At 46.0% G+C, this 23,814-nt stretch overlaps 1 protein-coding gene across 2 annotated transcripts; it reads left to right on the top strand.

Annotated features, from left to right (window-relative positions):
* The first annotated feature begins 2,759 nt into the window (after positions 1–2,759).
* Positions 2,760–23,601, top strand: gtpbp8 (GTP binding protein 8). Of its 2 annotated transcripts, none has more exons than XM_079254626.1 (8): positions 2,760–2,855; positions 3,011–3,314; positions 3,402–3,555; positions 10,185–10,283; positions 13,202–13,332; positions 16,499–16,598; positions 20,847–20,965; positions 23,051–23,601. In XM_079254626.1, exons 2-8 carry the CDS (start codon positions 3,151–3,153, stop codon positions 23,139–23,141), a joined length of 858 nt encoding a protein of 285 aa, XP_079110752.1. In that variant the 5' UTR covers positions 2,760–2,855; positions 3,011–3,150; the 3' UTR covers positions 23,142–23,601. The 2 variants fall into 2 exon arrangements, with proteins under 2 accessions (XP_079110752.1, XP_079110751.1); XM_079254625.1 differs by having other exon boundaries at positions 2,768–2,855; positions 3,110–3,314; positions 23,051–23,599.
* Positions 23,602–23,814: the final 213 nt, after the last annotated feature.

Genomic DNA, 23,814 nt, shown 5'->3' on the forward strand with positions numbered 1-23,814 from the left:
AGGAGGATTCCAGATTCCAGGGTCAAAATAAGATTATTGAAGTTTTTTACACCCAATCCCTGTCTGAAGTGTCCTTTTACTCAGATCACGAACAGGAACAGGTTTCCAAAGTTAACTCAGATATTATCAGATCTTACCAGAGATTCCACAGTGGGATACAATTTTACTTTCAAAACAATCTAATCAAATCAAAGATACTTTATTCATCCCCGAGGGGAAATTCAAGGTTCACGCCAGCTTGTTAAAGGTTTGACATACAGACAAGTAACATTCATGACAGATTTACAGATCCGAACTGAAGCTTAGGCTCCGCAGCCAGTTTTACTGGCGCTGCCTTATAACAGATAAGAACAGAGATACGTTAGGATCATAAGGGAGGGGAGGGTCGAGGGAAAATAAACATGTACCTCCAGACTGTGCCTCCAGATGGCAAAGTCTGCAGAGTAAATTATCCAAATTAGTAGATTAGAATAACTGGATATGTAGCCTAAGTGGTTTTTTCGTTTATTTTTTTTCTTTTTTTTTTCTTGTTTGTTTTCTTGGTAAAGTTTGTTATACTTTTTTTAAATACAGGTATTATATTTAACCAGTCAATTGAGTCTCACATGATGAAGTCTGCATTAGTGCTCCTCCAGAGCTCAGGAGCAGTTCTCCAGCCTTGAATGTTCATCATAATTTCAGTTCTTAACAAGTTCAGCAGCAGAAAATGCATCTGTAGGAGCACCCCATCCCTTTTCCTGCTTCAACACATAGCAGAGCTCAAATACAGTTTCATCACTTGGGTATTGGCCTTTGGGTCTACACTCAATTCCATGTTGTTTTTGTTTTTACATTCTCTTATTATATCCCATGAAGAGCATGGCGCATTTAGCTATGATTCCAACTGTTATTCTGTTAACTTGGTTTAACGCCCAGTAATGTAGTTTGGCCAAGGGACAGTCATTACAGACTGTAAATTATAGAGGAATAAGATCATAGATTATAAGGAATAAGTCTGGAGGCTTACCTGAACTGGATTTAGGAAGCAGAATTGAATCAGATTTTTATCCAAGAAGTCACCAGAGAAATGTCCATCACCTTGGGGAGTTTGGAAAAGGTTTATCCAAAACTGTTTCCTCAAGATTCCCCACCACGATTCGATCTGCTGGTTTGCTGCGGCCATAGAGGAAACTTTGATCTATTGCAAAATTGTCTGTTTGATTCCTGCGCAAAAAGACCATCATGTTCTCGATGTACCTGTTCCCAGTACCTCTGTCAGCACGTAGTCGCTCTGGGCGTCCTCTCAATCGCTCAATGGAGGTAATGAAATAGTCTGCAATTACTTTGTGGTCGTTGTTTGTTCTCTAGGCTTCCATCCACACAACATAGCAACTGAAACCGTCAATGCACCCGTTGATGGCAATGCCATATGGCTTCAGTTTATCATAAGAATCCACATGCCATAGAGCATTGGGACTTTTGTTGTGGTCATGCGTCATCTCAGACACCGTGCCCACCTAGTTCAATGCCTTCAGGGTCAAACAGCTTTATCAGCCGTCTTACTGTATCTTGTGATACTACAAATCCTCTGTATTGCACGCAGATGTAGCGTTACCTTTGCATCTGTCCATTACTGGCTATTTCTGCTTGCAGGACTGCGGTCACATCTTCCAAGTTGGTGTGGTTTCTCTTCCTGAAAAGTTGCAGCTTCTGACACAGTCTATTCAAAGTACAAATACTTATTATAATGCTGTGTTTGTGTGCTAAAAGGGAAAGAATCTCCTTGTTGCTAAAACCAACTCTGAAGTACAAGGTCACCAGCTCATTGGCACAAGACATTGTTTAAAGCTGTTCAAATTCATATTGAAAACTCAACTTTAATGTTATATTTCGACTTTATTTTTGTCATTCTGACTTTATTCTCGAAACTGTATTTTGACTTTATTCTCGTCATTTCAACATATTCTCGTTATTTTAACTTTATTCTCTAGTGAAGCAGGGAAAAAAATAATCTGACACTATCTTTTTTTTTTCATTGTGGCCCTAATACTCCGTCATAAAAAACCTGTGCCATTACAGAATTAATCCAGTGGGCACTATGGACACATTCCCAGGGGTCCATGCCCAGTTCAGGCCCATGTGGTGCCCGCATAGGGGAAACACCAGCAGTTTGGACATGAAACCAAATGTACATAAAAGCCAGTAGTTACACCACAGTGTCAAGTGTATTGCTATTGATATCATTGGCTGAGAGATGTTAGAAATGTCGTTTCACAGTGTATTATTCACAATTTTCACAATGTTGCAGTGGGGAAGGGGGCCGCAGGAAGCTGGGAGCTTGTGCACTTTTAATCCAGCCCTGGTTGAGATGGTGATTTTGACTGGCAGCAAGAGCTTGGATGGTCCATGGGGGGAAAGAAGACAGGTGACAAACAAAGGTTCAGGAAAGGTTGTCCCAGGGTTACAATTGTAATCTTTAGCAAACGTTGCAGGAACGTTTACAAAACTTTCCATGACGACGTTTGGGGAACGTTCACAAAGGGTGTTCGGCCTCCGACCCAGGGACCCTGTTAGCTGGGAAATGCATTGAAGGCGCATAGGAGACCCATCCAAGATGGCGGCGCAACGGCCTCTACTTCTAAATGTCTATGGAGGGAAACTACGCTGACTCGACAGCGGAGACTCATCCAATATGGCGGAGACCCATCCAATATGGCGGCGACGCCGGTTCATTCTCCAGCGCACAATGAGGTGTCTATGCCTTTATGTCTATGTTGTCGGAAGTGTGCTGTCATGGAAGAGTGCCATGGCGAGAGTTTGTGAAGAAGCTCAGCCTGGTTCTGGTTATGTTGGGACACTAAGACGGAAGAGTTGATGTGAGTTACTGAACGTATGTGGTGATAAATACCGTCATTTTGTTTCACGTCATGCTAATGTTTTTAGCATGTTAGCTGGCAAATTTTACCTGGCCCGACTGCGCGTGTCTTCGTTTAACCCCTTCTTTTCCTCCACATCTGACATGTTTTGGTAGAAATCTAAACTAAGCTGGAAGTTTAATCAGACTCGTCCTACCAGACCTGATGAGGTCACGTGGCTGCAGCTCCTCAGCACTGCTTGCTTTACCTCTCAGGTAAACACACCTTGTTGAGCTGCTGGCAGGGACATCAGAAGATGTTTTGCAAGCTCCATCCGTGGCTTCAGGCTGGAAGTGTGCTTCGTGCTGCCAGGCAGAGCATCCATAAACTGGCCTCTCTTCAGAAGGCCACCACACTTCCTCCCAAAGAGATGCAGGCCGTACTTTATCCTTTCAGCCAGCTGGACCCGTACCTGGACAGGTACTGTGCTTTGTGTCGTGTCATGTAAAAAGGATCTATAAAAACATCTGTTATAGGTCTTTTAATCACATGGAGCCTCAATTTTAGGTCTATGGACAGGACACAGTTCCAGCTCTTCCACCCCAGTTTGGAGGGCATGATTGATGCAGAGAAGCTCTTCTACTCTTCACCGCCTCATAAGATTGATTACTACATGTCTGCAGAGAGGATGGACCATGCACCTGCGCTGAAACCACCTGAGGTTAGTGCACACCTTCAGTCAGGTTCTTATGTTTGATAAGAGAGGCGGTGCCCTGTAACCTGACAGAAAACACGGGGATCAGGTCCTGCTGTGATCTGTGTGTTATTTCAGCAGTTTTCTTCTTCTGGTGGGTCTTTTTGCTGCTGTATCTATCCATACATTCATTACCTCCACAAAGGAGGCGCTTATGGTATCGCCTGCGTTTATCTGCTTGTTCGCAATTAATGCAAAGGTGCAAAGCCTAAACTTAAAGCGCATGAAGTGCTGCTTGCAAGAACACCTAATGACCCATTTTGATCACTAATATTTATTGCGTCCAACAATGTCAGGAAGGAATAAACATATATAACAATGAACGGTCAAAAATTGTTCACCTTCGTACAAGCAACACCTGTCACCTGCAGAAAGGTTCCTAGTTAAATAGTTTTACCATTAATGTACAGTGCTGTCTAGTGTACAAACACAATACATATATATATATATACATATATATATATATACATATATATATATATATATATATATATATATATATATGTGTGTGTGTGTGTGTGTGTGTGTGTGTGTGTGTGTGTGTGTGTGTGTCTGTATTATGTATTATGTTTACTTCTAACAGTTAATTAAAGTGTCTATAGACTGAAGGTCCCAAAATAATAAGTTGACATCTAGGATGTGGTAAGTTTTATATCTTTTTGTGTGTGTGTGTGTGTGTGTGTGTGTGTGTGTGTGCGTCTGATCCAGCATTTAAGCAGCAGTGTTCTGCAGAGTAAATTTACTGGTATGATGATCCCCTTGATTTTCTGGATTCTTATTTCATTTCTCTATTTATTTTGCATAATTGTAATACAGAATTTCTACTGCTGGAGCAGACCGGAGAGGATAGAAGAGAGATAGAAAGACAAAGGGAAAGAGAAAGAAAATGCCTCATAGAGAAAGAGGAAAATAGAGAAAAAAAAAACATGCACATACATACGTATATACACCCATACACACACATCTACACAAACAGGCCAACTTTAGATTCATACTCCCCCTGCGGAGGACTAAGCTATCTACTGTCAGGAGCACCAAAAACTATCAGGTTAAATATAAATGAGAAACAAAGAAAACTAGCTGCTTTTCTATCATTATGCATTTTCCTTTTCCTCTTGCAGAACACTTACAAAACGTGCAATAGCATCCAAAAGAAAAGACACTAAATCAAGACTAATCTAAGACTAATCAAATTCATGATTTAGCAAACAAATATCTTTTCACTCAAAGCATGGATCAGTAGCTTCTCAAAAAGCCATTTCTGATTGTTCCCAGTCAGGGAAGGAAGGTCCCAGGCAAAAGCCAAGTCCAGCACACTTGCTCTTTCAACATCAGAGAGTTTCGCTTCTCCTTCAAGCTAAAAGAAAAAACAGCAATGACAGATGTTGAGCTGCACGTATAAAATATAAAAAATATGATCCAGGTCTGGACAGTCCTCTAGTGTAACTGTTGCAGTTTCAGGCCTTCCACCAAGCCGGACATGAAGAACAGCAGAGCTGAGTCCAGACAAGTGTAACTCACTTGTTACTACAGCGCTATCCAACTGGGTTAAATTCCAACAGGAGTTATGGGAACGTGATGATTGGGCCAAAAGGTTTGACTGCTTACAGAAGAAATAAAAAGAATGAGACTCGTACAAAGGTTTGAATTTTGGAAATCCTGGCCTGTCTGTATTTGTTTAAGTGGAAGAAAAAAAAGGAAAAGAAAAAAAAAAAACTGTTTAAAGTCAAAATCCTCAACAGCAAGTGATCACTTATCTTTCTCAGTCAAGCAGTGACTATAAAATCCTGCCTGGGTGCACCCTTCTATATACGCAGATCAGGCTTAATCTAAAGTCACAGTTCACAGATCACAGCATTTCTTTGCAACAGATCCTTTGGTTTGACAAGTGTCTTTCACTATCCCACACCAAATCCACTTTTTGTGGGTGAACGTGTAAAGTCTGCCTCTAAGTAAAATGTGCGAAATTCCCAGTAGAATGTGTGTGTGAGCAAAGAAACCAAACAAAAAACAAGTGCATTACGGTGGGGAAGGGTCCTTGTTTTGTTGCAGCTAGCCTACCACACTGTGCTGTGCAGCAGAGGAAAATATCAACCAGTTCGTCCGAGAGACTGGCTCGCCATCGACATCTGATCCACCCAACAAGGGATGGAAGGGGCGGGGTCACTGTAAATAACAGTGCCATAAACACATTAAGTCTTCAAATTACAGTTCACATTTTTCATGTAAAACTCTGCTTGTAACATTTAACAATGTTGATAATCAAAAATCCAAACTATGCATTGGCTCGTGCGTATGCTTCTTTTCAGTATCATCTTAGCATCTGCAAAGCAGAAAAAACAAAATACATTCAACAAAACACTGCGAATCTCCTTCTCAAACGCTTTTATAACCATGTATCACACATTAACATCACAATGTGCAGAAATACTGTGTAAACCACAAACTTGTGAACTGAATTGATCACCGATCTCACAAGACCACAATGCAGAACATAAAACGGCACTGCCTGGAACCTCTGAGAGTCTCTCTAAGAGTGCAGAAAGAAGCTAAACTGATTAATATTTCTTAACCAGTTATGTCTGTTTCATTGTAAAAGTTTGTCAACGTTATCCCGCATCAGCAAATAATTTAGTCTCAAAAGAACTCTTTTTAAGTGCTGCTCATGCTGTTCGAGAGACGACAAGAAATGATGTTGTCAATAAACACAAGAACTTCTTTAGGTGATCCCCTGGGCCATTCTGTTAAACTCCCAGAACCCCAGGGGATACACAAAGGCTTGTCGGACTCTGACATTTTAATTTGCTAATACCCCAATTTGAGGTCTAAGACTGAGAACCATTTTGACCCTGAAAGAGCGGAGAATGCTTCCTCTAGATTGGGGAGCGCATAGGCATCTTTGATGGTTGAAGGTTGAGCCTGCTGGAATCCATGCACAGGCGAACAGAGCCATACTTATTTCTGACAACTATGATCGGGGAGGCGAATGCGGATTCAGATTCCTTCATCACTCCTGTGAGGTTCCTGGAGGTGCTTTCTCACAGCTTCCACATCATGAGGGTGTATTGGTCGTTAAATGGAGTTTCACCTCTGAGCTTTATTTGATGTTGTACCTTATCCGTGTGTCCAGAATCTAGCTCATGTTGTGAAAACACTTCAGGAAATGAATTGAGCATTCTTGTGACACGTTCTTTCCACTCATCAGGCAAGCTGCTTCCAAACTCAAAGTTAAATTCTTTCAATTGAGTGGTGTCTTTTGATTGGTCGGCATCTGCTCTTGTGCCTCAGCAGAGAAGGAATAACCAATGCCAGCGTGTTAACATTCATGTCTGAACTAACAACCCTTCTTTTGGGAAGGTGATCTAGAGCTCTACATAGACCACATAAGGAACTGATTGGCCATTAGCGCCCTCTACATCAAGTAGATCATCCAGTGGATGGATGGGTAAGTCTGATAAGTACTGATTGTAAAACCCCCGGGGTATTGTTATCACCTGTGACCCTGTATCTAAAATGCAGTCTATTTCTTTGTCAGTAATGATGACCTTAGCTGTAGTTTTTGTTCCGATCAATCCCTTTGGAAGGTTTGCAGATGGTGTCTTTGACCTGGATTTTTGTGGCTTGGGATGAGAATTGCTTTCCAAAGCCCCCACTTGTCCCACACTAGAGGCTAAGGTCAGTTTAAATGTGAATCATCACTGGCACCATTTGAGGCTTCCCAACTGGTTTGTGTCTCTTTCAACAGTTTTTTTTATAGCAACTAAGGACGGGTTGGGTTCGTTTTCGCATGATGATGCAATGTGGCCGTTCTCACCACGGTGAAAACAATACCATGGTTTAGCATTGCTTCTGACAAAGGTCTGTGTGGTTGGGCTTTTTTTCACTGGATGTGCCTCAACTATAGCGTTGGCTACTTGGCACTTTGACTTTGGTTGTTTTCGCCTTTGACTGTCTAATTTCCAACTGTTAAACTGCGCACTCAAATCAGCTATTTGGTTCTTTAACACTTCAAAGTCTGATTCACTAGTGCTTAATGTTTGTATATTTGACATTGCTTAGGATTGTTCAGAGCAGGCTTGTTCCGTCCAAGGTGTTGCCTCATACGGCCGACTTTTCCCGCTTGCTTGTCTTCTTCTGTCCGTAAAAGCTAGAGTCATTCTGGAAAAGAAGGCGGGTTTGCTTTTCTTTGTCCAAACTGGAGGTCACTAATGAGACTGTCCTGCCAACAGCCATGAAGGAACTGCCTTAATAACTGCTTTTCAAACTCTGAGGCGCTGGCACCGCCGCGACTCAGGCTAACATGTTTCACAACATGTTGTTTACACAGTTATTTTAAAACATTTAGAGGACAGTGGAGACATGAAAAGACCAAGTTATGACTCCTTTAATACTACTTGGAGCTCTGATCCAGTTTGTATGCCGTCAGAGAGGAGATGGGTTCATCTAAAAGTCGAGGCAGATGGCTGCCCTCCCTGAGCCGGGTTCTGCCGGAGGTTTTCTTCCTGTTAAAGGGGAGTTTTTTCCTTCCCACTGTCGCTGCGTGCAGCTCAGGATGGAGGATTGGATCCAAGTCATGACTCGATGCAATCAGTTGGTTTCTATTATAGGATATGTATGAACTGGCTTGATATGATGTGCATGAAAAGTGTCCTGTGACAACACTGTTGTGAAGTGGCGCTGTACAAATAAAGCTGAATTAAATTGAATTGATACCTGGTCTGAGCCGGTCGCTGAGCTCCAGCTGCTGGGTGGTGATTGTTGCCAGGTGGAAGGAAGCGTGCGGCCCATCCCAGGTTGCTTAAAGACAAAACAATATTTGCTCGATTTTAGATGTTCTGAATTTCCACCATGGGGTCCGTGTTTCAGTCAGAGAAGTGGAAATGATTCATTTGCAAGCAGTAAAAGGTTAAATATGCTGAATATGTGTTTGTGGGATTAGAGACGTTGACTCATACTGCTGACTCTGCTTGTTGGCCAGAGGGGAAACCCTCCACAGAGCCTGTTTCCTGTCCATTCACCTCCTGTTCCCTTTTTTCCTGTGAGAGAAAAACCATCAGTGATTATAAAACACCAGCAGATAGAAAAAACAACTGGTCTAATTGGTCTAAACTCAGACCAGCACAGACTGGCCTGGAATCATACAAGTTGGAGGTCTCAAAGCTGAATGAAAAGTGACCTTAGTTAACTGTTGAATGAGGAGCACGTTGGCCTGCAGTGGACGCCGTGCCCATACATCATACATGGACATTAAACATACAAAGAAGGCTTGAAACTAAATAAACCACATAAAAACATGGTGTGATAAAAGTTAGGACTGGACCTCCGGGAAAGTTGGAACGTTCTCTAAATGCAGACAGAACTAAAAGTGCTTCTCATCACACGAGCCCGTAATTTATTCACTACAGGACAAATGGAACAGATGTCCAAACGGAGACAGTTTACATGCACAAAATGAGCTGTGGTCTAAGCTGCTGCACGTCTCAGAAGAGCTGGACGGGGACATGTCCACCACTCTGTCCTCTTCTTACAACATTTTAAACGCCTCTGGACTTGTTGGCGTTTCCGTCCCGTTCTTGCCTGATACCAGTTTCCAGCTGCTGTTTGAGTTCATGGTGATCTGTGACATCTTTCTGCTTCCATGATGCTCCAGATGTTTGTACTGGTGGAAGGTCTGGACTGCAGCAGACCAGGTCTCCTGTTCCACCATGCTGCTGTGGGGGCTTATGGGGGCGATGCCACCGAGAATGCTGCTGGAATCCGAGGTGGAGGCGGTTCGGTGGGAGTTAATGCAACAACGTCCCAAGTGTTTTTCCTCACTAAATTTGCTAATAATGGAGCTTCTTACTTCCTGTTGGAGGATTCAAACCAGTCGTATCTTGCCGGTCATGTCAGCGAGAGACGGAGACGCTTCCTCTCTTCTTCTGTTGACAACAGACCATTACGGTGACTCACGTCCCAGGTGGGGGACATTACGTACGTCTATCTCACACGTCCCCTTTGTTTTTATAATTCTGTTTATGTCTGAACTCCACATTTTTCATGGTTTTATTTCTACATTTAGCACCTTCCTGATCCTTTAGTTTTCAGACTGCATGTCTCCCACAAACAGAAAGCGGATGATGAAGCTGGTGTAAGTCAGGATGATGCTGCTCGCCATGTCCCCTCCTGCTGCATGTTATAGACTCAACCTGTAAAAGACAAAGTGTGTCTCCTCACACTCTCGCAGCCCCGTGCATAATGAGCAGTCGTTGACAGCTGAAGATAAATGAGCAGATTTATAACCTTCCAGACGTCCGCGTGGAACAGAGGGCTTAGAATGGAACTTTGTGTTGACAGGGCAGCGGGCGACTTAGTCACCGCTGTCAGATGGTGATGTATCCACAGCTCGCCGCCAGCTCCAGCCTCCATCCTCGTCCTGCAGAGATGGACGAGCTCGCCGGCCGTTTATCTGCCGAGGCAGAGGAGGCGATTATTCAGATGCTGGATGAATCAAACCTGAAAATACTGGAAAAAAGCATCAACCAGTTGGTTTAAATGGTCCTGTTAATTAGTAAGACAGCAGCGCTGACCATAATTCCCCGTCTTTGTTTGTCCAGGTGTGTTTCATCGGCAGGAGCAACGTGGGAAAGTCATCGCTCATCAAAGCTCTGTTTTCTCTTACTCCTGAGGTGGAAGTCCGAGTCTCCAAAACTCCAGTGAGTAGTGTCCATGTGTCTGCCTGGGATACTGCCTCCCTCTGCACATGTGTAATTACATGTCTGCCTGGGATACTGCCTCCCTCTGCACATGTGTAATTACATGTCTGCCTGGGATACTGCCTCCCTCTGCACATGTGTAATTACATGTCTGCCTGGGATACTGCCTCCCTCTGCACATGTGTAATTACATGTCTGCCTGGGATACTGCCTCCCTCTGCACATGTGTAATTACATGTCTGCCTGGGATACTGCCTCCCTCTGCACATGTGTAATTACACGTCTGCCTGGGATACAGCCTCCCTCTGCACATGTGTAATTACACGTCTGCCTGGGATAGTCACATGTGTAATTACATGTCTGCCTGGGATAGTCACATGTGTAATTACATGTCTGCCTGGGATACTGCCTCCCTCTGCACATGTGTAATTACATGTCTGCCTGGGATAGTCACATGTGTAATTACATGTCTGCCTGGGATACAGCCTCCCTCTGCACATGTGTAATTACACGTCTGCCTGGGATAGTCACATGTGTAATTACATGTCTGCCTGGGATAGTCACATGTGTAATTACATGTCTGCCTGGGATACTGCCTCCCTCTGCACATGTGTAATTACATGTCTGCCTGGGATACTGCCTCCCTCTGCACATGTGTAATTACATGTCTGCCTGGGATAGTCACATGTGTAATTACATGTCTGCCTGGGACACAGCCTCCCTCTGCACATGTGTAATTAATTACATGTCTGCCTGGGATACTGCCTCCCTCTGCACATGTGTAATTACATGTCTGCCTGGGATACAGCCTCCCTCTGCACATGTGTAATTACATGTCTGCCTGGGACACAGCCTCCCTCTGCACATGTGTAATTAATTACATGTCTGCCTGGGATACAGCCTCCCTCTGCACATGTGTAATTACATGTCTGCCTGGGATACAGCCTCCCTCTGCACATGTGTAATTACATGTCTGCCTGGGATACTGCCTCCCTCTGCACATGTGTAATTACATGTCTGCCTGGGATACAGCCTCCCTCTGCACATGTGTAATTACATGTCTGCCTGGGATACTGCCTCCCTCTGCACATGTGTAATTACATGTCTGCCTGGGATACTGCCTCCCTCTGCACATGTGTAATTACATGTCTGCCTGGGATACTGCCTCCCTCTGCACATGTGTAATTACATGTCTGCCTGGGATACAGCCTCCCTCTGCACATGTGTAATTACATGTCTGCCTGGGATACAGCCTCCCTCTGCACATGTGTAATTACATGTCTGCCTGGGATACAGCCTCCCTCTGCACATGTGTAATTACATGTCTGCCTGGGACATGAACTTAATTATACAGCGTGAAATCCCGGCAATGCCATCTCAAGACGCTTTACAGACAGGAAAAAGAAAACATAATGAAAGCCAGTTCATAACAGCCTATATAAGGAAAACCAACATGTTGAGATCAGGCAAGAATGAAAAGCCATCAAGTCCAGACGCATCTAAAATGTAAAAAGAGGACAGAGTGGTGGACATGTCCACAGGCTGCTAGATGTTCCACATCTTCAACCTGAGATATGGCTCACCTTGGATTCAGCCACAGGAGGGTTTAAATATTTAGTGAAGTCATTAGTGGTGAGTTATTCCAGTAAGAATGACTCTGAAGTGATCTGACAGGGAACGACTGGAAGCTACATGACAGAGGCTGAGTTGGATCCACAGCAGCTGTTTAACCACATGTACGCGTCAGTTTGTCTCTGTTCTGTCCACAGCTGTCAAACAGAAGAACTTACTGACCAATGAAGGCTTTTAATCATTGACAGCAGACCTGATTGTTCCCACGAGGCGGTCTGCTGATGTCAGGAGGCCGGTTATATCTATAAATGTGACGATGATGATGATTTCTCAGGAAGTGAGGAAGCAGAGAGGTTGGGACTGAGACAGATGTTCCGTGCAGCTGTGGGAAGCTGCAGACGGCTGATGTCTCGTGTAACCTGGGTCCACTGTCTGTCCGCTGGCTGGTTACGTGATGGCGTATAGCATGGTTACGTCACGCGGTCACATGTTGGAGCGCAGCCACTCAGGGAGTCCAGCAGCAGCGCTGCTTGTATCCGGGATGGGAGCTGCTGGAGGTGCCACAGGACTGCGTTTGGGGAAACAGCACTGCAAGGAGCCCACGCGTGTTGGTCGGGCCATGTTCAGGTCTCTACACCGTTGAACTGGCCAGGTTTAACCTGGAGATCTGGGCAGCCTGAAGGTCTGGACTGAACTGAACCTTCTGCTTCCCAGCTCTTGGTAGGAGGCTCCAACTCTTATCTCCTCCCTTTCACAACTCCTCCAACATACTCACATCCCGTCACGTCACGTCACGTCACGTCACGTCACGTCACGTCACGTCACGTCACGTCACGTCACGTCACGTCACGTCACGTCACGTCACGTCACGTCACGTCACGTCACGTCACACATCCCTTCCAACCCACCTGGATTCCCTCTGGACACTTGGTTGGGACTGTAATTGGGTTGCGTGTCCTGGATTGAAGGCAGCCACAGCATCCCTCTTGTCTCTTGTAAGAGCAGAGGACTGGATGATGGGTTGACATGAGAAAATATGGGATTCATGACTGTGTGAGTATTTGTTGTCAGTTGTGTAAATAATATTTTGGTAGCACTTAAAAGCAGTTGTTTGGGTCTTGCTCCTCTCTCCTGTAGTTGAACCTGGTCTTCCTGAACCTGGTTTTCTGAGCTAAATCTTGGGTCTAGACTGCAGTTACTTTTCAGTTTTTTAACATCAGCTTACATCAGATCGTGTTGAGTTTAGCAAAGCTCACACACATGCCTCATATGTTATACTGGTCTTCACACCAACTGAGCACATCATGCGACCAACACATTTTATCAAATCTCATTTTTCTCTTCAGGGTCACACAAAAAAGATGAACTTCTTCCGAGTGGGCCGAGCGTTCACCATCGTGGACATGCCGGGTTACGGACACAGAGCTCCCAGAGACTTTGTGGACATGGTGGAGCCGTATCTTTACACCAGGAGGAAGTAGGTCCTGTTTTACACGGTTTTGTCATTCTGTCGAAACAGATCAGTGAAAACACCCAGCGTCCACTTCATCAGGTCTACCTTCTAGTACTGAGTCTGACCGTTTTTTTTTTTTTCCACAACTGCCTTCATTCTTAGTGTGAAGGATTGAATAAGTTGTTGGAAACATTTCTCAGAGTTTTGCTGTAATGTTGACATGAAGCATCACAAATTTGCTGCTCATCATGATGAGAATCTCCCGTTCCACCACATCATTATGAGAATCTCCCGTTCCACCTCATCATGATGAGAATCTCCCGTTCCACCTCATCATGATGAGAATCTCCTGTTCCACCTCATCATGATGAGAATCTCCTGTTCCACCTCATCATGATGAGAATCTCCCGTTCCACCTCATCACCATGAGAATCTCCCGTTCCACCACATTATGATGAGAATCTCCCGTTCCACCTCATCACCATGAGAATCTCCCGTTCCACCTCATCACCATGAGAATCTCCCGTTCCACCTCATCACCATGAGAATCTCCCGTTCCACCACATTATGATGAGAATCTCCCGTTCCACCTCATCACCATGAGAATCTCCCGTTCCACCTCATCACCATGAGAATCTCCCGTTCCACCACATTATGATGAGAATCTCCCGTTCCACCTCATCACCAGGAGAATCTCCCGTTCCACCTCATCACCATGAGAATCTCCCGTTCCACCTCATCATGATGAGAATCTCCCGTTCCACCTCATCATGATGAGAATCTCCCGTTCCACCACATCATGATGAGAATCTCCCGTTCCACCACATCATGATGAGAATCTCCCGTTCCACCTCATCACCATGAGAATCTCTCGTTACACCTCATCATGATGAGAATTTCCCGTTCCACCTCATCACCATGAGAATCTCCTGTTCCACCACATCATGATGAGAATCTCCCGTTCCACCTCATCACCATGAGAATCTCCCGTTCCACCTCATCACCATGAGAATCTCCTGTTCCACCACATCATGATGACAATCTCCCGTTCCACCTCATCATGATGAGAATCTCCCGTTCCACCACATTATGATGAGAATCTCCCGTTCCACCTCATCATGATGAGAATCTCCCGTTCCACCACATCATGATGAGAATCTCCCGTTCCACCTCATCACCATGAGAATCTCTCGTTCCACCTCATCATGATGAGAATTTCCCATTCCACCTCATCACCATGAGAATCTCCCGTTCCACCTCATCACCATGAGAATCTCCTGTTCCACCACATCATGATGAGAATCTCCCGTTCCACCTCATCACCATGAGAATCTCCCGTTCCACCTCATCACCATGAGAATCTCCTGTTCCACCACATCATGATGAGAATCTCCCGTTCCACCTCATCACCATGAGAATCTCCCGTTCCACCACATCATGATGAGAATCTCCCGTTCCACCTCATCATGATGAGAATCTCCCGTTCCACCTCATCACCATGAGAATCTCCTGTTCCACCACATCATGATGAGAATCTCCCGTTCCACCTCATCACCATGAGAATCTCCCGTTCCACCTCATCACCATGAGAATCTCCCGTTCCACCTCATCATGATGAGAATCTCCCGTTCCACCTCATCACCATGAGAATCTCCCGTTCCACCTCATCACCATGAGAATCTCCCGTTCCACCTCATCACCATGAGAATGTCCTGTTCCACCTCATCACCATGAGAATCTCCCGTTCCACCTCATCACCATGAGAATCTCCCGTTCCACCTCATCACCATGAGAATCTCCCGTTCCACCTCATCACCATGAGAATCTCCCGTTCCACCTCATCACCATGAGAATCTCCCGTTCCACCTCATCACCATGAGAATCTCCCGTTCCACCTCATCACCATGAGAATCTCCCATTCCACCTCATCACCATGAGAATCTCCCGTTCCACCTCATCATGATGAGAATCTCCCGTTCCACCTCATCACCATGAGAATGTCCCGTTCCACCTCATCACCATGAGAATCTCCCGTTCCACCTCATCACCATGAGAATCTCCCGTTCCACCTCATCACCATGAGAATGTCCCGTTCCACCTCATCACCATGAGAATCTCCCGTTCCACCTCATCACCAGGAGAATCTCCCGTTCCACCTCATCACCATGAGAATGTCCCGTTCCACCTCATCACCATGAGAATGTCCCGTTCCACCTCATCACCATGAGAATCTCTCGTTCCACCTCATCACCAGGAGAATCTCCCGTTCCACCTCATCACCATGAGAATGTCCCGTTCCACCTCATCACCATGAGAATCTCTCGTTCCACCTCATCACCAGGAGAATCTCCCGTTCCACCTCATCACCATGAGAATGTCCCGTTCCACCTCATCACCATGAGAATGTCCCGTTCCACCTCATCACCATGAGAATGTCCCGTTCCACCTCATCACCATGAGAATGTCCCGTTCCACCTCATCACCATGAGAATGTCCCGTTCCACCTCATCACCATGAGAATCTCCCGTTCCACCTCATCACCATGAGAATCTCCCGTTCCACCTCATCACCATGAAAATCTTCCGTTCCACCTCATCACCATGAGAATCTCCCGTTCCACCTCATCACCATGAGAATCTCCCGTTCCACCTCATAACCATGAGAATCCAGACATTGCTGCTGGATGTTTTCTATTCTTCAGACCTTCTCTGGAAAGCCTGGAGATGGGATGGAATGTGTGAAAACTCCAGAAATAGTCAGACCAACAACCTTTAATCTCCCATCTTCCTCATCTTGATGCTCAGTTTGAACATCAGCGATTCTACATGACGACATGCTGCCATGTGATTGGCTGGTTAGATATCTGCATTAACAGGAAGTTGAGGAGGTGGACGGGTCGTTGACACACCTGATGGATATAAACTTGTGTACCTGGACTTCATGATTAGTGAGTTTCTGTTTGTCCACTCTCCCTGTTTTTTTCCCAGTAATGATGCAGAAAGCTGGTTAGGATGCAGCCAGTAAGGGTTGTCGGTGGAGATGCCACTGTTTTAAGAACATAGCTGAGACAGAAACCTAAAACCTGTAAAGGTGCTTAGCCAGTTCTGACTCAGGATGTGTGTGAGCAGAGGTCCGAGAGGAAGATGTTGTTTCATCAGTCACATCCAGACTCTCTGCTGTTGTGTTTCAGTCTGGTTCGGACCTTCCTGCTGGTTGATGGCAGCGTAGGTCTTCAGAAGGCGGACCTGGTGGCCCTGGAGATGTGTGAGGAGACCAGATGTCCCTATGTGGTAGGAAACCTTCATTTCCATCATCATCATTTAGAATTACATCAAGCATTCATCATCCACTAATCTAATAAAGTCAATTTCCTGTTTAATCTGTGACTAAAAGGCAGATTTTACCTTCTCTGGTTAAAATGAATCTGAAAGTGTGTGACATGCATGAATCTGATGCAACAGACAGTGTGCAAAGCTCTTAGAAACTTCATTATAATGCACCGCAGCACTCTGCAGGCTCTGACAGAAATTCTGGAGTGAAAGGAGGGATGAGTTCATGTGTGGAGACGTTAAATCCCAGATTTACTCCTGCAGTTTGCTCTCCTGGCCAGCAGATGGCGGTGTAGGTATTACCATGACGATGTGCTCCAAGAAGAAGTAACTTCACTAAGATACCACAGATACAAGTAACCTTTAAACCTTTAAACCCCCAGAAGGGTGAAAGCACTGAACTGCCTCAGCCTCAGAGTGGCTGTTGCCTTCACTGAAACCCGGATTTCTCAGCGTCTGAAGCTCAGAGGGGTGAGGAAGCAGAGACAGACAGAAATGTGGCTCTTCCTCCTCCAACCCACCCAGGACCAGGTCCACACGTCAGAGGTCTCATTACTGAAGGAAGGAGCCTTTTTGCTGTTTTTGTTCATGTTCCAGACTCAGCTGTCAGATTTTCTCATCTGCACATCATTCTCTCACGTCTGAAACACACACACACACACACACACACACACTGTTTCCATGTTTCCACACGTCTTCCTGCTACTATCTACCTGCTGTCCTCACTGCAGCACCTCCACCTCAGCTGCATCCCAAACGTCTTCCTGGCTTTATTCCAGCCATAGAGGATCATAATTTTCCAGCTTTTCTCATCTCTTGTTGATCTTTGGCTGTGCGTGAAGCAGTGGCGGCTGGTGGTAAAAAAATTAGGGGGGGTGCAGTTATGTAAAGGTTTAAACAAAAAGTGGGGAAAAAAACAGTACAGTAAATAATATAAAAAAAAATCTAAATAAAAAACACAAACACAATCAACCACTCAAACTATATTTACATAGCACTTTTATTTAAAATAGTGCTTCAAAAAAAAAAAAATGTTTTCCTTTCAGTACTACTTGAACATAAATTTGGCCCTCCTTTCTTTCAGTCCAGCAAATTTGTCAATAACCTTTTGGTTAAAGTCAGTCATTTCAGTTACTAGCCCCTTTTCCATTGACAGCACTGCTAGAGCATTCAGTCTCTCTTGGGTCATAGTGTTTCGGAGAAAAGTCTTTATTCGTTTTAAAGTTGAAAAGCATCTCTCAGCCTCAGCAGTGGTCATCGGTGTGGTGATGATGATCCTTAAGAGAGTAACTGTTTCTGAGAATACCTCCCCAAGGTTATTTTCCATAAAGAGCTGAAAGAGGTCCACAGCACCACGACAGGCTTTGAACTCATCCTTGCTGTAAATAAGACTAAGCTCTGTCTTAAGCTTGTTTCCATTGAGCATTGGGTAGGCGTTCACAGTGCTGGTCAGTGCATCTTCAGGAAAGGTCTTGTTGTAATGTGCAAACTGGTCACTTTGCAGTAGGGTGGCACTGACAAGGTGGTTTGTGAAGGAGAACCTTTCCCTTGTGTGTCCCAATATTGTATCACAGACCTACAAAAAGAGAAAAGCATTGAAAAATATTAATTCCAAATTTAAAAGAAAAAAGATGTCATTTTCAAAATCCTTTTATATTGTATTAGTTATTCTTTAGATAAACTTTTTAACAAAAATACAACCTATTATGGTGGGGGTTGAAGAACCAAAGAAAAAACATGGCAGTAGTATAGTTTTCTAGTGATTATCAAAAAAATTAAACAGTTTTAGAACAGTTTAGATCTCATTTGCAGCTATATTTTTGTGCTGAGATACCATATTACACATTTACTGGTGTAGATGGGAAAGTTGTGGTTAGGGTGTCTGATGACTCTTGTGAATCCAGGTGTGTGATATGAGCTGGGTCTTTCAGCACAAAAAAACTGGTGTATGGACGTTGGACATGCACAATAAGCAAAAATCTCATTTTGACATATCCTTGACTGCCAAAGTATTTTTTCCATTGAAGCATTTATTGTAATATAGTATTAGTTAATTGCCATGTTTTTTTATGTTGCTTATTTAATAATTAGTTAATGTTGCTTAAATAATGTGGTCAGCCTAACATGAACACATACAAAGAGCTTTTAATTCACCATGTGGTGCAGAATTAATGCATCAGTCCATTTTCTTTATGTTACGTGAATTTTGTCATACACTTCCATAAACACAGATAAACTAAATCATCCTCTTTCACTTTACAGTGAATCTGTGCTTAAAACACTCACCTCCTCAGCAATCCTTTGACGTTCCTGTGGACTGGTTGTTCGTCGTCTCTTTGCGGCCTGGGAGCTGCTGCTTTCACCATGGCTTTGCTCAACCATCATACGGACAGAGTCTCTGCACATGACAAGAAATTATAATAACAGATAGTTAGGAAGTAACAATCAGTGATTGCTAACAATATTTGTGAAGTAGATAAATGTAGCCATTACCTGATCTTTTTAATGTCCTGCTGGAATTACTGGATGCACCCGTTAATATGGACAGAGTTCTTTTCTGAAGCTTGGCATACAGGAGATCCACATGAGGCATGATGTTATGAAAAAGCAAAAGAAAAAACTTAAACAGTGTTGGGGTCAAAGTCATTGGAGTCTCTTATACTCTCAAAACAGTGAATGAGATCTTCTCTGTGCTCAAACACAGTATTGATGGCACGACTGTGAAAGTTCCACCTAACAGAGCTGGATGTGGGCAGTCTATGGGCCACAATTTTATCAAGAACACCTGTGCGCTTTGGTGATTTTGAAAAGAAGCTGGCAAACCCAGAAAGGTCAGAAAAAAAAAATCCTTATTTTGGAAATGTGAGTTGTGGCCTGTTTCATTATCAGGTTGAGTTGATGTGCATAGCAGTGGATGTAGTGGGCATTTGGGTAGATATCTTGTATCTTTCTCTGAACACCTGAGGTTGCACCCCTCATCACACTGGCTCCATCACACGCCTGACAGATGAGCTTGCCTTTCTGGTCTTCTGGAAGAATGGCAGCAAGACGCTCTTTGAGTGCAGAAGAAATAGACTCAGCTGTAGCTGACTGCAGAGGGATAAACTCAAAAAATCTTTCCTGCAGGTTGTTTTTGCCATCAATATAGCGCAGCACAAGCACACAAGCATGTGTGGCAATGTCCATAGTTTCATCTGCCTTCTAATGCCAATCCGGTAGCCTTCATCTAGCTGCTCAGCGATGCTAAGGCCTCCAAAAAAATGTAGCTTCAAGCTGTTGTCAAGATGGATACGGCTGCTCTCGTGCCTCTTGCATTTTACTGATAAATGTTTCAGATCACGCACGCCCGTTGTTGTCCACAATTTATCCGTGCCGATCGTTTGAAACAGTAAAGAGGGGAAGCAGTAGAACGAGTTATTCACGGAGCATCCACTTAGCCAGCTACGTTTCTCATAGCTACCCCGCGAGAAACCGCGAGTGTAAGCTCGTCCTCTATCACTTGTCTGCTGCTGAATCTGTAAATCGGGCTGGTCCGGCCCAAGCTCCTTTACTCTTTTCTTTTCTTCAAGGCTGCGCCTCGCAAAAGGGTATCTCTGTAAAGAAACAACCGTGTTGTCCGCCGTAGTTTCACTAGAAGACGCCATTCCGTAGTTGTCTGTCATTCACAGTGTAAGGCCAAGTGTGCATGTGTAAATCTACTGATGTGTTTACATGATTGACAACATCCATTGTCCAATTACATGTGACGAAAAAATACAGTTACGAATATTTATTGGCTACTAATCAAAGTGGGTGTCTCTAGGGCGCAACTCTTGCGCCCCGAAGGGGATCCCTGAGGTGGCCAATGAGAGAGAGACCTGCAGTCACATGCTGGGCAAAAGCTGAAGGACATCTATTTATCTATATTAAACCGGCGCCCCTTCATTTGAAAGGACGTATTTGAAAGAAAATCCTCTTCAAAATTAATAGTGTACGTTTCTAAAAGGCTTTTATGAGGTAGTACAAAATGCATTTTGTTTGAATATGTGTAATAAATAATTATATGATAAAAATGATCATTTTGAGATATATTTCTGGGGAGGTCGGCGCCCTTGCCACTATCGCCCTACCCTATTGGCCAGCCGCCACTGGCGTGAAGGTGTGTGTGAAGGTGTGTGAAGGAGTGTGTGTGTGTGTGTGTGTGTGTGTTAAAACGTTATCTGTGTTTAGATTGTGGTGACGAAGATTGACAAATGCAGGCCTGGAGTTCTGCTGAAGAACCTGCTGGAGCTCCAGGACCGGGTGAAGACGGAGACCACGAGCTGCTTCCCCCAGCCCTTCCTCATCAGGTGACGGGACACAGTCCAGGTCCAGTCCACGTCCAGTCTGGTTCCGGTCTGGTTCCAGTCTGGTTCCAGTCCAGGTCCAGTCTGGTTCCAGTCCAGGTCCAGTCTGGTTCCGGTCTGGTTCCAGTCCAGGTCCAGTCTGGTTCCGGTCTGGTTCCAGTCTGGTTCCAGTCTGGTTCCAGTCCAGGTCCAGTCTGGTTCCGGTCTGGTTCCGGTCTGGTTCCGGTCTGGTTCCAGTCTGGTTCCAGTCCAGGTCCAGTCTGGTTCCAGTCCAGGTCCAGTCTGGTTCCGGTCTGGTTCCAGTCCAGGTCCAGTCTGGTTCCGGTCTGGTTCCGGTCTGGTTCCAGTCTGGTTCCAGTCCAGGTCCAGTCTGGTTCCAGTCCAGGTCCAGTCTGGTTCCGGTCTGGTTCCAGTCCAGGTCCAGTCTGGTTCCGGTCTGGTTCCAGTCTGGTTCCAGTCTGGTTCCGGTCCAGGTCCAGTCTGGTTCCGGTCTGGTTCCGGTCTGGTTCCGGTCTGGTTCCAGTCTGGTTCCAGTCCAGGTCCAGTCTGGTTCCAGTCCAGGTCCAGTCTGGTTCCGGTCTGGTTCCAGTCCAGGTCCAGTCTGGTTCCGGTCTGGTTCCGGTCTGGTTCCAGTCTGGTTCCAGTCCAGGTCCAGTCTGGTTCCAGTCCAGGTCCAGTCTGGTTCCGGTCTGGTTCCGGTCTGGTTCCAGTCTGGTTCCAGTCTGGTTCCAGTCCAGGTCCAGTCTGGTTCCGGTCCGGGTCCAGTCTGGTTCCAGTCTGGTTCCACTCTGGGTCCAGTCCGGGTCCAATCAGAGTCCAGTCCGAGTCCAGTCCAGGTCTAGTCCAGGGCTAGTTATAGTCCAGTCCGGGTCCAGTCGGGTTTCTGTCTGGTTCCAGTCCAGGTCGAGTCTGGTTCCGGTCTTGTTCCAGTCCAGGTCCAGTCTGGTTCCAGTCTGGTTCCAGTCCAGGTCCGGTCTGGTTCCAGTCCAGGTCCAGTCTGGTTCCGGTCTGGTTCCAGTCCAGGTCCAGTCTGGTTCCGGTCTGGTTCCAGTCCGGGTCCAGTCTGGTTCCGGTCTGGTTCCACTCTGGGTCCAGTCCGGGTCCAATCAGAGTCCAGTCCGAGTCCAGTCCAGGTCTAGTCCAGGGCTAGTTATAGTCCAGTCCGGGTCCAGTCGGGTTTCTGTCTGGTTCCAGTCCGGGTCCAGTCTGGGTCCAGTCCAGGTCCAGTCTGGTTCCAGTCCAGGTCCAGTCTGGGTCCAGTCCGGGTCCAGTCCGGGTCCAGTCTGGGTCCAGTCCAGGTCCAGTCTGGTTCCGGTCTGGGTCCAGTCTGGGTCCAGTCCGGGTCCAGTCCAGGTCCAGTCTGGTTCCGGTCTGGGTCCAGTCTGGGTCCAGTCCGGGTCCAGTCCAGGTCCAGTCTGGTTCCGGTCTGGGTCCAGTCCAGGTCCAGTCTGGGTCCAGTCCGGGTCCAGTCCAGGTCCAGTCCAGGTCCAGTCTGGGTCCAGTCCAGGTCCAGTCCAGGTCCAGTCTGGGTCTAGTCCGGGTCCAGTCTGGGTCCAGTCCAGGTCCAGTCTGGGTCCAGTCCAGGTCCAGTCTGGTTCCGGTCTGGGTCCAGTCTGGGTCCAGTCCGGGTCCAGTCCAGGTCCAGTCTGGTTCCGGTCTGGGTCCAGTCCAGGTCCAGTCTGGTTCCAGTCCGGGTCCAGTCCAGGTCCAGTCTGGTTCCGGTCTGGGTCCAGTCCAGGTCCAGTCTGGGTCCAGTCCAGGTCCAGTCTGGTTCCGGTCTGGGTCCAGTCTGGGTCCAGTCCGGGTCCAGTCCAGGTCCAGTCTGGTTCCGGTCTGGGTCCAGTCCAGGTCCAGTCTGGGTCCAGTCCGGGTCCAGTCCAGGTCCAGTCCGAGTCACCTGCAGAGCTGCGCCCAGTACCTCCTGCTGTGGGAATCCCTCTGAGCCGTAGGACCAGTAGATTCTGACCCGTCTGCAGAGAATCAGCTTCTTACCGGAGACGATGAAACACGTTAGACATACGCAGCATAGATTCTGAACAGAACCGTGTTTTCTTTACGTCACAGTGAAGCCTCTTCTCTCTCCCTCAGCTCCGTCCATTACTGGGGGGTTCACCTGCTCAGGTGCTTCATCGCTCATGTCACAGCAAGCATCAGACTGACGGACACCTCTCAGAGCTGACGGTCTGGATCACCGAGGAGGACCTGGACTCGGTGGAGATGTTGGAGATCTTCAGATCCTGGGATTTTTCTTTTCAAACATTCACTGCATCTCGCTGCATCTCTGTGGGGTGTCCAGGAACCTGCCTGAGACCGAACATCTTCAGAAATCATCACCTGCATCCTCAGGTGGACCGGCCTCCTCAGGTGGACCGGCCTCCTCAGGTGGACCGGTCTCCTCAGGTGGACCGGTCTCCTCAGGTGGACCGGCCTCCTCAGGTGGACCGGTCTCCTCAGGTGGACCGGTCTCCTCAGGATGTCCAGATGGACCGGTCTCCTCAGGTGGACCGGTCTCCTCAGGATGTCCAGATGGACCCCCCCACCATCCCAGCCAGCCTTTACCTGCAGACACTGTCTGACATCAGAACATGAAACCACTGTGTGTCTGAAGCAGTAACTTTTCTACTTTTTATTGTTTATTAAATCAGATTTATGAACTTTTAGAACATTTAGAATCTGTTTCCTGACATCTTGTTTTTATTTCTGCTGAATTATTTATGCAGGCTGGAATTACTATCTGATTTAAAGATGTTCCACATCCGAATGGCTTGTTTTAGTTCTGGACTGGGACTGGTCTAAGACCGGAACTGGTCTGGTCTGAGACTGGACTGTTCTGAGACTGGACTGGTCTGGTC

This window comes from Telmatherina bonti (genome assembly GCF_933228915.1).
Source record: "Telmatherina bonti genome assembly, chromosome: 15".
Taxonomy (NCBI): Eukaryota; Metazoa; Chordata; class Actinopteri; order Atheriniformes; family Telmatherinidae; genus Telmatherina; species Telmatherina bonti.